The 15,883-nt window shown below is 54.3% G+C and overlaps 1 protein-coding gene across 1 annotated transcript in view; it reads left to right on the plus strand.

Moving 5' to 3' along the window:
• Positions 1-10,022: 10,022 nt before the first annotated feature.
• The window catches only part of LOC120369523 (cytochrome P450 2H2-like), a 28,113-nt gene continuing 22,252 nt past the window's right edge, over positions 10,023-15,883 (plus strand). Inside the window, exons 1-2 of the mRNA XM_039482952.1 lie at positions 10,023-10,324; positions 14,057-14,219. Of these exons, the coding sequence (XP_039338886.1) occupies positions 10,145-10,324; positions 14,057-14,219 (343 nt within the window). The 5' untranslated portion in view covers positions 10,023-10,144. The remainder of the gene's footprint in view (positions 10,325-14,056; positions 14,220-15,883) is intronic.

The following is a 15,883-nucleotide window of genomic DNA, read 5'->3' on the forward strand; positions in this document are numbered from 1 at the left end:
TGAGCATCACTCATCTTCCCTGACTAGCCAACACAGATGTGAATGAAGCATCCTAGTGATCCACCAGCACTTGCATGATAATGGAAAAGTAGCCCTTTCTGTTGATGTATCTGTGGCAAGGTGCTCTGGGGCCAAAATAGGGATATGCATGCCGTCTATTACTCCACTGTAGTCAGGACCGCCCGGGGGGTCAAATGGAGCAATTTGCCCCAGGCCCCTCAGGGGCCCCCACGAGAATGTCCGAGGCTCACCTCCGCCTTCCCCCATCCCCGGTGCCTCAGTGCGCCACATCCAGGAGCAGCCCTGGACAGAGCTAAAGCGGCCTGGCTCAGGCAGGGCCTGAGCACCTTCCACTCAGAGCCTCATGGTAAGGGGGCAGGGCCTGAGCTCCTCCCGCTTGGAGCCTCGTGGTAAGGGGGCAGGGCCTGAGCTCCTCCCGCTTGGAGCCACGTAGTAAGGGGGCAGGGCTGAGATCTCAGGTCCCATGGAAGCAGGCCGCTGAAGCGCTGTCCAGGGCCACTCCTGGATGCAGCACACTGAGGCTCCATGAGAGTGGGGAGGCGGGAGTAAGCAGCATGGTAAGCCCCTCTGAGCCGGATACCTCCCTGACCTCTCCCTCCCCCAGCCCTGACCCCCAGCTCCAAGCCCAGCCCCTCTGAGCCGAGCATCACCCGACCCCATTCCCCCACAGCCCTGACCCCCAGCTCTGAGCCCAGTCCCTCTGAGCCAGACACCCCCTGACCCCATCCCCCTGCAGCCCTGACCCTCAGTCCTCTACCCAGCCCCTGTGAACTGGGCACCCCCGACCCAGAGACCAGCTCTCCACCCAGCCTTCGGCAACAGCAGATGATTCCCAGCCCCAGGGAGGGAGTTACCATTTTGTGGGTGATATCTTAACTCTATATTGCCTGGTGTGACGGGGCAGGGCAGCCCCGCACTGGTACAGCAGGGGTTAACCCTTCTCTACTAGCAGAGGAAGCCACGCCCAGGAAGTTCTGCTGGGCATGCTCCAACTGGCAGACCAGTATAAAAGCCTGCAGGTCTGCTCAGTCTGGGCTGACCACCGGGGGAGAAGGCGCGGGCCGTCAGCTCCTGCGGGAGAGCCAGGAGCCTGGACCGGGACGTCAGCCGGGCAGAGGCCGTACCGGAGACCCCGGAGAGGGACGCCGGCCGGAGGGGACCTACGGGGGAACCGCTCCCACAACGCCAACGTCCGACTAGACGGGGTAGGAAGTGACCCAGGGGACTTTAGAAACTGACAGCCTTAAAGCTGCAGTACCGCTCGGCGTGTTGCGGGCGGATCCCTGCCGAGCGGGTGGCAAGGAGAGCTTGCCACAATCAGGGCCCTGGGTCGGGACTCGGAGAGGCGGGCCCGAGTCCCCTACCCCACCCGTGATACCCCACCCCGAGGGGGATTTATGGACTCGGCCTCTAGGCGCTACCCCGCCCGAAGGCGCTTATGGACTCCGGCCGCCAGGCCACGCTACCCGCCCCAAGAGGGGGTTTATGAACCCGGCCGCTAGGCGCTGCCCCGCCCGAAGGCGCTTATGGACTCCGGCGCTGAGCGCTGCCGCCCGAAGGCGCTTATGGACTCCGGCCGCTGGGCGCTACCCCGCCCGAAGGCGCTTATGGACTCCGGCCGCTGGGCACCTCCCCCGCCCGAAGGGGCGCTTATGGACTCGGCCGCTAGGCGCTCCCCCGCCCGAAGGCGCTTATGGACTCCGGCCGCTAGGCGCTACCCCACCCGAAGGTGTGTATGAACTCCGGCCGCTGGGCGCTCCCCACCCGAAGGGTGTATGAACTCGGCCGCTGGGCGCTCCCCACCCGAAGGGTGTGTATGAACTCGGCCGCTAGGCGTGCTACCTCGCCCGAAGGCGCTTGCGGACTCCGGCCGCTAGGTCGCGCTACCCGCCCGAGAGGCGGTTACGGACTCGGCCGCTAGGCGTGCTACTCTACCCGGAGGTGTCCATAGACTCTGGCCACTAGGCCGTGATACGCCGGCTACCAGAGGCAGGCCGGAAGACAAGCGAGTGGTGCAGTGCTAGGCCCCAGCCCGCCCCTGCCGCGAGGGGGCGCTGGGGCACCTGGCCCATCACAATTGGCACCTGACCAGGGACTGAACGGGCCTGAGATAAGGCCACAGGGCCCAAGATGGACCCCGAGAAACTTTTGCAGTGGCTGCTGGAGAATCAGCAGCAGCAGATGACACAACAGCAGCAGCAGCAAGCGCAGCTGCTCCAGCAGCTGGCGGCCCAACAGCAGGCACAAGCCGTCCAGCAACAGGAACAGCAGCAGCAGTTGGTCCGGGAGCTGACGGCCCAGCAACAGACGAACCAGGAGCGGCTGGTTCAACAGATGGCGGCGCTAATCGGACCGGCACCGGGTACGCCTCTAGGGGCCGTCGGGGGCAACCCGGCGAGGTCTCGGAAATTACCCGTGCGCCTAACTAAGATGGGGCGGGGATGATCCGAGGCCTTCCTTGTGACCTTTGAAAGGGTCGCGACCGCCATGCAGTGGCCCCTCGCTCATTGGGCCACGATACTGGCACCCTACCTGACGGGCGCAGCCCAAGCGGCGTACCGGATCTTAGGCTCCCAGGTTGCACTGGACTACCCGAAGGTTAAGGCCGCCATCTTAGACGGTTGGCGTCAGCCCTGAGACCTACCGCCAGCGACTCCGCCGGGAACGATACACGCCGGGGCCGGCGCGGGCCGTGGCCCAGCGAATCCGGGACCTCTGTTGGCGGTGGCTGGAACCGGAAGGGCGGACGGGCGCTCAGGTGGCTGAGATGGTAGCCTTAGAACAGTTCCTTCAAGCCCTGCCCCGGGAGAAGGAATGGGTACAGCGACACCGCCCAAGACCCTCGCGGACGCGATTTCCCTGATGGAGGACTACCAGGCGGCAGATGGGGACGTGAAGGCCAACCCCAGGGGGGGTGAGCCCAGCAGACGGAGCCCAGGACAGGCCCAGGGCCCACGTAAGGGGGACGGGGGGGACCCTCGTCGGCTTCCCCAGCCCCCCGTAATACCAGTGACCCGGGGCCCTAGGGCAACACCCCGGGACGATATCCCACGACGCTCGGAGGAGGCCCCCGCAAGGCCTGGCAGCCCCCGCCACAACCCCACCGAAGAAGGGAGACGGGACCGCTGCTACGAGTGCGGTCAGGTAGGGCACTTCAGGAGGGAGTGCCCGTACATGGATTGCAATTATGGGCAAGTGTTGACGGCGGGTCACCGGGCCCGGGCTTGGGAGCCGGGGAAAATTGTTCTGCCGGTGAAGGTGGATGGGACGTCTGCCTGGGCCTTAGTGGACTCGGGTGTAGCCAGACGGTTATTCGGGAGGGGCTGATCAAGCTCACCGGCCCTGCCGGGGCCCCCATCCAGCTACAGTGCATCCATGGGGATGTGAAGCCTTACCCCACTGTCTGGGTACAGCTGGAGGCGGCCCAACACCGGGCGCGGTGTCTAGTGGGGGTGGCTCCCAAATTGGCGTACCCCGTGGTCCTAGGGCGTGACTGGCCGGGTTTCACAAGCCTCTTGAGGAAGGGCTACGCCGCCAGCCAGGAGAACTGGGAACGGGCTAGACGGCCGGGATTTCTAGGCCAGCCAACGGCAGAGGACCCCCTAGAGGGACCCTCGGGGAGCTCCGGGAGAGGGGTAAGGAGCCAAGGCCCTACCGAAGCTCCGGCAACAGAGGGCCCGGGCTGGCTAGATGTGGACACCGACTTCCTCGAGGAGCAACGAGGGGATACCACTCTCAGCCGGGCTTGGGAACAGGCGACTAGTCCACCAGGGGAGGACGACCCGCCCCACCGCCAGCCACAAGGGCCCCGATTTGAGATCCATCGGGACTTACTCTATCGGGTGGTGCCCGAACCCCAGACAAAAGAAGAACTACGCCAGCTATTGGTCCCGCGGCGGTTCCGTCGGGACTTGCTCCGTCTGGCACACTCGGTGCCGTGGGCCGGACACCTAGGCAGAGAGAAGACGCTACAAAGGGTGGCCCAGAGGTTCTTTTGGCCGGGCATCCATGCAGAGGTACGAGACTATTGCGCCTCCTGCCCAGAATGCCAGAGAGCCGGCCCAAAAGGTGTACCAAAGGCCCCCCTCGTACCCTTGCCCGTGGTGGGGACGCCCTTTGACCGGATAGGCCTAGATCTCGTGGGACCCCTGGAAAAGAGCGGCACGGGTCATAAGTACATCATGGTGGTGGTCGATTATGCCACACGCTATCCCGAAGCGGTGCCACTAAGGTCCACCACGGCACTGGTCATTGCTAACGAACTATTACAAATCTTCGCTCGGGTAGGTATCCCGAGGGAGATATTAACGGATCAAGGGACGAACGTTACCTCTAGGTTGATGGCAGAGCTGTGTAGGCTGCTGAACATCCGGGCACTAAAGACCTCCGTCTACCATCCCCAGACGGATGGCTTGGTCGAGCGATTCAACGGCACTTTGAAGGCCATGCTGAGGAAGTTTGTAGAAGACGACCCCCGACACTGGGATAGACTACTCCCCGCACTCCTCTTCGCGGTGCGAGAGGTACCCCAGGCGTCCACGGGGTTCTCCCCCTTTGAACTCCTCTACGGGAGGAAGCCTAGGGGTATCCTTGATCTCCTAAGGGAAACCTGGGAAGAGCAGGAGACCCGTGTTCGGGGATCGGTGCAGTATATCCTCCAGCTGCGGGAACGTCTCCGGGAGCTAGGGGCCTTGGCCCGCGAAAATCTGGTAAGAGCTCAGCAGACTCAGGAGGCTCAGTATAACAAGGGGGCCAAGGTACGAACTTTCGAGCCAGGGGATCGGGTCCTCTTGCTACTTCCTTCCTCTGAGTCCAAGCTGCTAGCCAAGTGGCAGGGCCCCTTTGAAGTGGTCAGGCGGAGGGGGCCGGTCGATTATGAGGTACGGTTGTCCGGGCGGAGGAGGGATACCCAGATCTACCACGTGAACCTCCTTAAGGCCTGGAGGGACCGAGAGGGCCTGCTGATAGCCCCATACCCGCCAGAACCAGAATTGGGGCCGCTGGTGGGAGAGCCCGAGGCAGCCGGGACGGCAGACATAGGCCGCGAGCTTACCCCAGCCCAGCGGGACCAGGTAGAACGACTGGTGGCGGCGTTCCCCGTGGTTTTGTCAACGCGACCCGGGCGAACCACGTTAGCAAACCACCACATCGCTACCATTCCAGGACACAAAGTGCGGGACACACACCGCCCGCTCCCCAGGAAGATGTGGGAGACAGTGAAGGAGGAACTCGGGCTGATGTTAGCCTTAGGGGTGGTGGAAGAGTCGCGGAGTGAATGGAGGAGTCCCATAGTATTGGTCCCCAAGCCAGACGGAACAGTCAGGTTTTGCATCGACTTCCGCAAGGTAAATGCAATTTCACGGTTTGATGCCTATCCCATGCCCCGGGTGGACGAGCTGCTAGAGCGGCTAGGAAAAGCCGAGTTCATCTCCACCCTGGACTTGACGAAGGGATATTGGCAGATCCGTTGACACCGGCCTCACGAGAAAAGACAGCATTTCCAACGCCGTTCGGACTCTACCAGTTTACGATGATGCCGTTCGGATTACACGGGGCCGCGGCGACCTTCCAGCGACTCATGAACCAGGTGCTGAACGCCCACAACGAATACGCCGCAGCGTACATCGATGACATTGTCATCTACAGTAACACTTGGGAGGAACATCTACAACACCTGACTGAAGTTCTGCAGGCATTGGGCGAAGCCGGCCTCACCGCGAACCCTGCGAAATGTCACCTGGGCCAGAAGGAGGTGACTTACCTGGGCTACACGGTAGGTCGGGGTCAGATCCGTCCCCTCGTAGATAAGGTGGAAGCGTTGAGGACGTACCCCACGCCCACAACCAAGCGGCAAGTCCGACAGTTCTTGGGGCTGGCCGGGTACTATCGGCGGTTTGTGCCTAACTTCGCCACACTCGCGGCCCCGCTAACGGAATTGACACGCAGTTCACAACCCCCGAAAGTACGTTGGACGGAGGGCTGCGAAAAGGCCTTTCGCGCCCTGAAAGAACAATTAACCCGGGAGCCGGTACTAGTCCAACCGGATTTTTCAAAACCCTTTATCCTACAGACAGACGCCTCGGAGGTGGGACTGGGGGCCGTACTGTCACAGGAGGTAGGGGACGAAGAACACCCGGTCTTGTACCTCAGCCGCAAGCTGTTCCCCCGCGAAACCCGGTACTCCACCATAGAACGCGAGGCCCTGGCAGTAAAGTGGGCGGTTGAGGCACTACGGTACTACCTATTGGGGAACCCCTTTTCCTTGGTGACTGATCACGCGCCCCTCCGATGGATTAATAGTATGAAGGAGACAAATAACCGGATCATGCGGTGGTACCTGTCCCTCCAACCCTACGCCTTCCGTGTGTCACATCGGCCAGGCAGGGCTCATGGGAACGCGGACTTCTTCTCCCGCATCGGGGAGGAGGAAGGGGAGGCAGGAGTCCAGGGTCGGCCGGCCCCGGCGGCTGTCTTAAGGGGGAGGGTGTGTGACGGGGCAGGGCAGCCCCGCACTGGTACAGCAGGGGTTAACCCTTCTCTACTAGCAGAGGAAGCCACGCCCAGGAAGTTCTGCTGGGCATGCTCCAACTGGCAGACCAGTATAAAAGCCTGCAGGTCTGCTCAGTCTGGGCTGACCACCGGGGGAGAAGGACGCAGACCGTCAGTTCCTGCGGGAGGAGAGCCAGGGAGCCTGGACCGGGACGTCAGCCGGGCAGAGGCCATACCGGAGACCCCGGAGAGGGACGCCGGCCGGAGGGGACCTACGGGGGAACCGCTCCCACAACGCCAACGTCCGACTAGACGGGGTAGGAAGTGACCCAGGGGACTTTAGAAACTGACAGCCTTAAAGCTGCAGTACCGCTCGGCGTGTTGCGGGCGGATCCCCGCCGAGCGGGTGGCAAGGAGAGCTTGCCACAATCAGGGCCCTGGGTCGGGACTCGGAGGAGAGGGCGGGCCCGAGTCCCCCTACCCCACCCCGTGATACCCCACCCCGAGGGGGGGGATTTATGGACTCCGGCCTCTAGGCCGCTACCCGCCCGCCCGAAGGGGGCGCTGATGGACTCCGGCCGCCAGGCCACACTACCCCGCCCCAAAGAGGGGGGGGTTTATGGACTCCGGCCTCTAGGCCACACTACCCCGCCCCGAAGGGGGCGCTTATGGACTCCGGCCGCTAGGCCGCGCTGCCCCGCCCCGAAGGGGGCGCTTATGGACTCGGCCGCAGGCGCGCTACCCCGCCCGAAGGCGCGCTTATGGACTCCGGCCGCTAGGCCGCACTACCCCGCCCCGAAGGGGGCGCTTATGGACTCCGGCCGCTAGGCCGCGCTACCCCGCCCCGAAGGGGGCGCTTATGGACTCCGGCCGCTAGGCCGCGCTACCCCACCCCGAAGGGGTGTGTATGGACTCCGGCCGCTAGGCCGCGCTACCCCACCCGAAGGGTGTGTATGGACTCCGGCCGCTAGGCCGCGCTACCCCACCCCGAAGGGGTGTGTATGGACTCCGGCCGCTAGGCCGTGCTACCTCGCCCCGAAGGGGGCGCTTGCGGACTCCGGCCGCTAGGCCGCGCTACCCCGCCCCGAGAGGGGGCGGTTACGGACTCCGGCCGCTAGGCCGTGCTACTCTACCCCGGAGGGGGTGTCCATAGACTCTGGCCACTAGGCCGTGATACGCCGGCTACCAGAGGCAGGCCGGAAGACAAGCGAGTGGTGCAGTGCTAGGCCCCAGCCCGCCCCTGCCGCGAGGGGGCGCTGGGGCACCTGGCCCATCACACCTGGTTTTCACAAGTTTGCATTTAAAATACCTTAACCCTCCAGTGCCTGGTTTTTGAGAAGTTTAAGTTTCGCTGAACTCAGTGTTCTAGAAGGACACAATTGTTCATTGGTTCTTTTCCTCACTATCCAGCCCGCACAGGTGCGTAGACCGACTCTTGAGCTGAAGAAAGTATGTCATTTATTTGAAGCAGCAAAGAATCCTGTGGCACCTTATAGACTAACAGACGTTTTGCAGCATGAGCTTTCGTGGGTGAATACCCACTTCTTCGGATGCAAGTGGTGGAAATTTCCAGGGGCAGGTATATATAAGCAAGCAAGAAGCAAGCTAGAGATAACGAGGTTAGATCAATCAGGGAGGATGAGGCCCTGTTCTAGCAGTTGAGGTGTGAAAACCAAGGGAGGAGAAACTGGTTCTGTAATTGGCAAGCCATTCACAGTCTTTGTTTAATCCTGAGCTGATGGTGTCAAATTTGCAGATGAACTGGAGCTCAGCAGTTTCTCTTTGAAGTCTGGTCCTAAAGTTTTTTTGCTGCAGGATGGCCACCTTAAGATCTGCTATTGTGTGGCCAGGGAGGTTGAAGTGTTCTCCTACAGGTTTTTGTATATTGCCATTCCTAATGTCTGATTTGTGTCCATTTATCCTTTTCCTTAGAGACTGTCCAGTTTGGCCGATGTACATAGCAGAGGGGCATTGCTGGCATATGATGGCATATATTACATTGGTGGACGTGCAGGTGAATGAACCGGTGATGGTGTGGCTGATCTGGTTAGGTCCTGTGATGGTGTTGCTGGTGTAGATATGTGAGCAGAGTTGGCATCGAGGTTTGTTGCATGGATTGGTTCCTGAGCTAGAGTTACTATGGTGCGGTGTGCAGTTGCTGGTGAGAATATGCTTCAGGTTGGCAGGTTGTCTGTGGGCGAGGACTGGCCTGCCACCCAAGGCCTGTGCTTCAGGTTGGCAGGTTGTCTGTGGGCGAGGACTGGCCTGCCACCCAAGGCCTGTGCTTCAGGTTGGCAGGTTGTCTGTGGGCAAGTACTGGCCTGCCACCCAAGGCCTGTGCTGCTTCATTTATTTGCTGCTTCAGTGAGTGACCAGTCCATGAAATAGGGCATAGCAGAGGATTAAATGCAAGTGCACCCCCATTTCCAGGTGCTACCCTTACATACATTGCTACAAAGCTATTCATTATATATTTGTAATCACTTTCTTGCCTAACACTATGATTAGTTTGCTAACTCAGTTTTTTTCTGATGCAGATGGTCACCTGATCAGGGTGCTAGCTCAGCTTTTCACCTGGCCGTTCTCTTTACTTGCCAGACAAGCTGGTATCTTTTCATACGTTCTGACATCTGAAGTATAAATGCTACATATTACATAGCCTACAACAATATACTTTGGGACAGCCTTAACTATGTGTTAACCAAGTTTTTTTGTCAGTTTAAGTATGTAATATTTCAGCTAACAGCATGCCTCCATGCAATATTTATCAAAACTGGAGAAGTCCATGGAAATCTGGACAGCTTTAGAGAGATTCACTTTATGATTAACTTTTATCCTCTCTGGACAAATACGTGGGGAACAAAGGTTGGACGGGCAAACACACATGATATACAAATAAAGGTTCAAAGGAGCTCATTCCTAGTTTGATATCAGGTCTCTTTTGCTGGACAATGACTAATCTAGTTTACCAAATGGAACTGAGAGAGGCTGTCAAGTATCAGAGGGGTAGCCGTGTTAATCTGGATCTGTAAAAGCAGCAAAGAATCCTGTGGCACCTTATAGACTAACAGACGTTTTGGAGCATGAGAGGCTGTTGGCTCTCATGCTATGTTCCACCACACAATATATAAAGTGTGGAATCTGAAATACCAGTGAACTCCCTGCTAGAACCCAGAATAATTGCTACACTCTGTAATGGAGCCTCTGGGAGCAATAACTATTTTCCTGGCAGTGTGCATCTCTTGCCTTCTTTTCCTTTCAACATGGAAAAAGATGTCTGGAAGTGGGAAGCTGCCACCTGGCCCTGTTGCTTTTCCTATCATAGGAAATGCACTGCAGCTGAGTATGAAGAACTTGCCCCCATCAGTGATTAACTTTTATCCTCTCTGGACAAATACATGGGGAACAAAGGCTGGATGGGCAAACACACATGATATACAAATAAAGGTTCAAAGGAGCTCATTCCTAGTTTGATATCAGGTCTCTTTTGCTGGACAATGACTAATCTGTTTACCAAGCAGAACTGAGAGGCTATTGCTTGCATGCTCTGTTCCACCACACAATATATAAAGTGTGGAATCTGAAATACCAGTGAACTCCCTGCTAGAACCCAGAATAATTGCTACACTCTGTAATGGAGCCTCTGGGAGCAACAACTGTTTTCCTGGCAGTGTGCATCTCTTGCCTTCTTTTCCTTTCAACATGGAAAAAGATGTCTGGAAGTGGGAAGCTGCCACCTGGCCCTGTTGCTTTTCCCATCATAGGAAATGCACTGCAGCTGAATACGAAGAACTTGCCCCAATCAATGCGTGAGGTAAAAGTATTTGTTTCTCATCTATTGTTTGGTTGTAGGTGGAGGTTAAGCAGAGCCTAGCTCAAGCAGAACTCCATGAAATGTCTGGCATTTACAGAGTGGCAATCCCATGTCACTCAACTCCTCATAGTTCCGTCTTAATTTTTCCCCCACAAAAATAATCAATCTTGAATGCTAGATATAAACTGTTCATGTTAACTTATGCCTTTTAATATAGGTGTCTAAGTCACAGGTAATCCAGAATATACCTGCCCAGCTTCACGGCAAGCTGTACAGACAATCACACTGTGGGGGGAGTGGTCTAATGGGTTCTGTCGAGAAAGGGCAGTCAGACCTGGTTTTTATTCCTACCTCTGCAACAGACTCTGGTTCCATCTACACTTGGAGCTTGGGGTCTAATTCCCAGCTCACATGGACAGACTCATGCCATCAAGCTAGTGTGCTACAAATAGTAATAGCTGCGGAAGCATGGGCTAGCCACCCTAAGCATAAACCTACTTGTACCCCTTGGGTATGTACTTGGGGCAGCTAGCCATGCCACTCTCTGTGCTACTGGGGCTATGCTACAGTTCTTAGTGGGCTAGCTCAATGAGAGCTGGCATGACTAGAGTCTGGTCTACACTACACCTTTAAACCGATTTTAAGAGCGTTAAACCGATTTAACGCTGCACCCGTCCGCACTAAGAGGCCTTTTGTATCGATATAAAGGGCTCTTTAAACCGGTTTCTGTACTCCTCCCCAATGAGAGGAGTAGCGCTAATATCGGTATTACCATATCGGATTAGGGTTAGTGTGACCGCAAATCGATGGTATTGGCCTCCGGGCGGTATCCCACAGTGCACCACTGTGACTGCTCTGGACAGCAATCTGAACTCAGATGCAGTGGCCAGGTAGACAGGAAAAGCCCCGCAAACTTTTGAATATCATTTCCTGTTTGCCCAGCGTGGAGCTCCGATCAGCACGGGTGGCTATGCAGTCCCAAATCCAAAAAGAGCTCCAGAATGGACCGTACGGATGTGATCGCTGTATGGGCAGACAAATCTGTTCTATCAGAGCTCCGTTACAGACGACGAAATTCCAAAGCATTTTAAAAAAATCTCCAGACAGAGGCCACAGCAGGAACTCAGCACACTGCTGCGTGACAAGCATAACGGAAAGCCAAAGAATCAAATGGACGCTCATGGAGGGAGGGAGGGGGGACTGAGGACTCAAGCTATCCCACAGTTCCTGCAGTCTCCAAAAAGCATTTGCATTCTTGGCTGAGCTCCCAATGCCTGTATGGTCAAACACATTGTCCAGGGTGGTTCAGGGCATAGCTCGTCAATTTACCCCCACCCCCACCCCCAGAAGTAAAAGGGAAAAAAATCGTCTCTTGACTTTTTTAAATGTCACCCTATGTCTACTGAATGCTGCTAGTAAATGCGATGCTGCAGCAGTGAACTGCAGCATCCTCTTCCTCCCTCCCTCGTGGCAGATAGTACAATATGACTGCTATCCATTGTCATCAGCAGCTTGGTGGCACACGGTACAGTGCAGAAGGATTGGTATCCGTTCTCATCATCAGCCCGTGAGTGCTCCTGGCTGGCCTCAGGTGAGGTTGGCTGGGGGCACCTGGGTAAAAATAGGAATGACTCCTGGTCATTCCCAGTAGATGGTACAGAACAGCTGGTAACCATCTTCATCATAGCAACTGGGGGCTGAGCTCCATCAGCCCCCGCCCTTCATGTGTAAAGAAAAGATTCTGTTCTGTCTGGACTATCATAGCAGCTGGAGGCTGCCTTCCCCTCATTTTATCTCACTAACAAGTCACTGTTTCTTATTCCTGCATTCTTTATTACTTCATCACACAAATGGGGGGACACTGCAACGGTAGCCCAGGAAGGCTGGGGGAGGAGGGAAGCAACAGGTGGGGTTGTTGTAGGGGCACCCCCTGTAAATGGCATGCAGCACATCATTTCTGCGGGATCTGACACGGAGTGGCTGTGCTCTCTGGTTCTCTGATACACTGGTTCTCTAGTACACTTGCCCCATATTCTAGGCAGGACTGATTCTATTTTTAGATACCATAAAGGAGGAATTGACTCGGGGAGTCATTCCCATTTTTGTCTCTTGCACCCCTGGCTGACCTCAGCCAGAGGCACCTATGGCAGCAGCAGACAGTACAGTACAGAAGGACTGATAACTGTCATCTCATTGCCAATTTACAATGGCAGCAGATAGTACAGAACAACTGATAACCATCTCTGCTATCATGCAAAAGCAAATGAATGCTGCTGTGTAGCGCTGCTGTATTGCCTCTGTCAGCGGCATCCAGTACACATCCGGTGACAATGACAAAAGGCAAAACAGGCTCCATGGTTGCCATGCTATGGCGTCTGCCAGGGCAATCCAGGGAAAAAGGGCGTGAAATGATTGTCTGCCGTTGCTTTCCCAGAGGAAGGAATGACTGACGACATTTACCCAGAACCACCCACGACAATGATTTTTGCCCCATCAGGCACTGGGATCTCAACCCAGAATTCCAAGGGGAGGGGGAGACTGTGGGAACTATGGGATAGCTACCCAATAGCTACCCACAGTGCAACACTCCAGAAATCGATGCTAGCCTCGGACCGTGGCTGCACACCACTGAATTAATGTGCTTAGTGTGGCCGCGTGCACTCGACTTTATACAATCTGTTTTACTAAACCGGTTTATGTAAAATCGGAATAATCCCATAGCGTAGACCTACCCTAGGTCTGCTCAAGTTGGGAATCAAACCTATAGCCCAAGTGAAGATGTAGCCCATGAGTGCATCCAAGTAAGTCACCTAAGTGCTCTCTGCCTCAATTTCCCCACCTGTAAAATTCCTGTAATGATATTTGCCTGCTTCACAAGGTGTCAACTGCAGGTCAGTTTTGAAAAAATGGCTTTGTTCTGCTCCATGCTATTGTTTCCTATAATTATCATCTCAAATACCATCATCTCACATGCGAATGGCAATCCACAGCCTGGGATCTGACAGCCAAGTTGGTTTCTTTCCTTCTGGCTCACCATCGCAAATAATAAAAGTTAAACAGGAGAAACTCTGCCCCCAGCTACATCTGTTCACCCTCATTCTCATCAAATCCTACCATAAAGAGTTAGAGATATGTAACCCCATTGTGGTTGATTTGCACAGGTGTAATGGATTGGAAATTAGGCAGTAAGTCTATTGGTAATGTAAAAGGGGAAACAGACTCTCACTCCACTCTCTCTCTCTGCCTCTGCAGGGCTGACAGGAATAAGGAAAAAACTGTCTTGTCATTATAAAGTCAGCAGATGTTACTATGAATAAATAGAGGCAGGAGTTCTGTGGTGTTAGAAGTGTCGTTTGTACACAGTCATTTTTCAGAGTAGAACTGAATCGTCATTACTTAAATAATGCAAATTGCTAGAGCTCACAAATGAAAGGACCTGTATTAATTGCAACTGCTAGCAGGATGAGATAATTATATAACACAGATAGAATGATCCTTCTTTCACACTCACTCTTTCCCTCTAGGAAAAACACAGTGTTAACAAAACATCAAGATTAGAAACTGAAGCTTAAGTCAGGCAGTTCCCAAGTCAGAATAGTAAACTCTGATAAGTATTATCTTAGCCACATATGAGCTCTTTCATTAATTTGTAATTTGATCTGCTCACATTCTTATTCTTAATTAAGTGGATTTATGTTAAAATGTGCTGGTTTTGTGTGTTAACTTTGACAGCTCAGTGAAAAGTACGGCCCGATTTTCACAATATATTTGGGCTCAGAGCGGGTTGTGGTGCTGTATGGACAGGAGGCTGTGAAGGAAGCACTGATTGATCAAGGAGACGAGTTCAGTGACAGAGGTCGTATGCCAGTATTTGAAAGGTTGCCCGACAAAAAAGGTAAATTTCCAGTAACATCAGCATATAGCGCTGATATTCTCTGTATGTGGGGAACACAACTGAGATGACAAAAGGGGAAGTAGCTGAAGTTTCATTTAGAACAGTAGCAAAGATTGGTTCCATTCCCTGTTACTCCACTAACTTCCTGACATGAATGGGTCATAACATCTCACTGCAGGTGAGTGAGAGGCAGTGACTAGGCCATTGCACAGTAGAATGGCCAGAATACAGCCAGGAGACCTGAGCTGGAGATGCCAACCCCATTCTTCCCCTGCTCAGTGGTGTAACATGGCCCCAGAGGGCCCTGGTCCAAGAATAGATTAGGAGGCCCCTTTTTCCAATCACAGGCCATAGCCCACAACCTTCCTCCCTCCCCGGCAACATCCCAGCCTAAAACTCACCTCATCACCCTCCAAATCCCCTATTTCCCCCCACACCTCTCACAACTCACCCCACTTGCCCTCAATCCCTCACCTTGCAGCTCACTGTTGCTCCCCACTCGCCTTATAACACCTCAACAACTGGCCCTCCAGCCCATCACCTACTTCACCTTCACCTCATCACATTTCTTTTGGCCCAATCCTCTAATTTGTCAAGGTCCCTCTGCATCCTATCCCTACCCTCCAGCGTATCTACCACTCCTCCCAGTTTAGTGTTATCTGCAAACTTGCTGAGGCTGCAGTCCATGCCATCCTCCAGATTATACAGTTGGGAACCCTGATGTGCACAGTTGCAACGCTCACAGTATAGGAACTCTTTTATATTTACAAATATTGTTTATTAATACATTTAGTCCTGTCACAAACACCCCAACTCAGTAAGGTAGATATAGATACTACAGAATGTACATCTGCACATCCATATACTCACACCATCCCTTGTAGAATAACCTGAAATGTTAGCCATCATCTTCCTCCTCACCATCACCTTCCTCATCATTACCAGTGACCATCATTCTGGCACCTCTCAAGGGCTACATCTCTCTCTCTCTCCTACCACCCCTAGGCTGGGATGCCACTTTTATAATATGTTACGCTGATGCCGCTATGTTTGATGCATATTCAGTAGGGGATTTCTTCCCTTTTCCTTATTTGTATTTCCTCACCTTACTAATGTTGGGGTGACTTTTTCATATAGCTTGGTACATCAATGATCTCAACTTATTATCATATATGTCCATTCGTTACCATGGTCTCTTGTGGTTAGGTATCACATTTGTTATTTTTGTCCTAACTGGTTATTTTGGTTCTTTCCAAGTTCCAAGTTGTGGTGTACCGCTTAAGTTTAAAAGACTCTGGGCTTAGGAAAGCCCCTTTGCCAACCTGCTTTAATGCATCCTCTATGTTAAAGGTCACAGCCATACATGGACCTTATGCTTTGGCTCATCACCGTCTATCTAGGTGAAAGATCCCAAACATATGTACGATAACTTTGCCTTAGCTCAACATACAGGATGTGGCCTGCAGGTCCCTTGTGTTACAGCTAAAATATACTCTAATATAAACCTATTATAATAAAACAAATAATCAAACCCATAAGAAAATGAGAAATGTATAAGAAAAGATATCTAGGCAAGCAAGCAGGCTAGCCTCAGATGTATCTCGTGTACCTGTTATGTATGTCAGTTCATTGCCAGGACACTTCTGTGGTTGAATTATTTACCT

The sequence above is a fragment of the Mauremys reevesii genome, linkage group 7, assembly GCF_016161935.1.
Source record: "Mauremys reevesii isolate NIE-2019 linkage group 7, ASM1616193v1, whole genome shotgun sequence".
In the NCBI taxonomy this organism is placed as follows: Eukaryota; Metazoa; Chordata; order Testudines; family Geoemydidae; genus Mauremys; species Mauremys reevesii.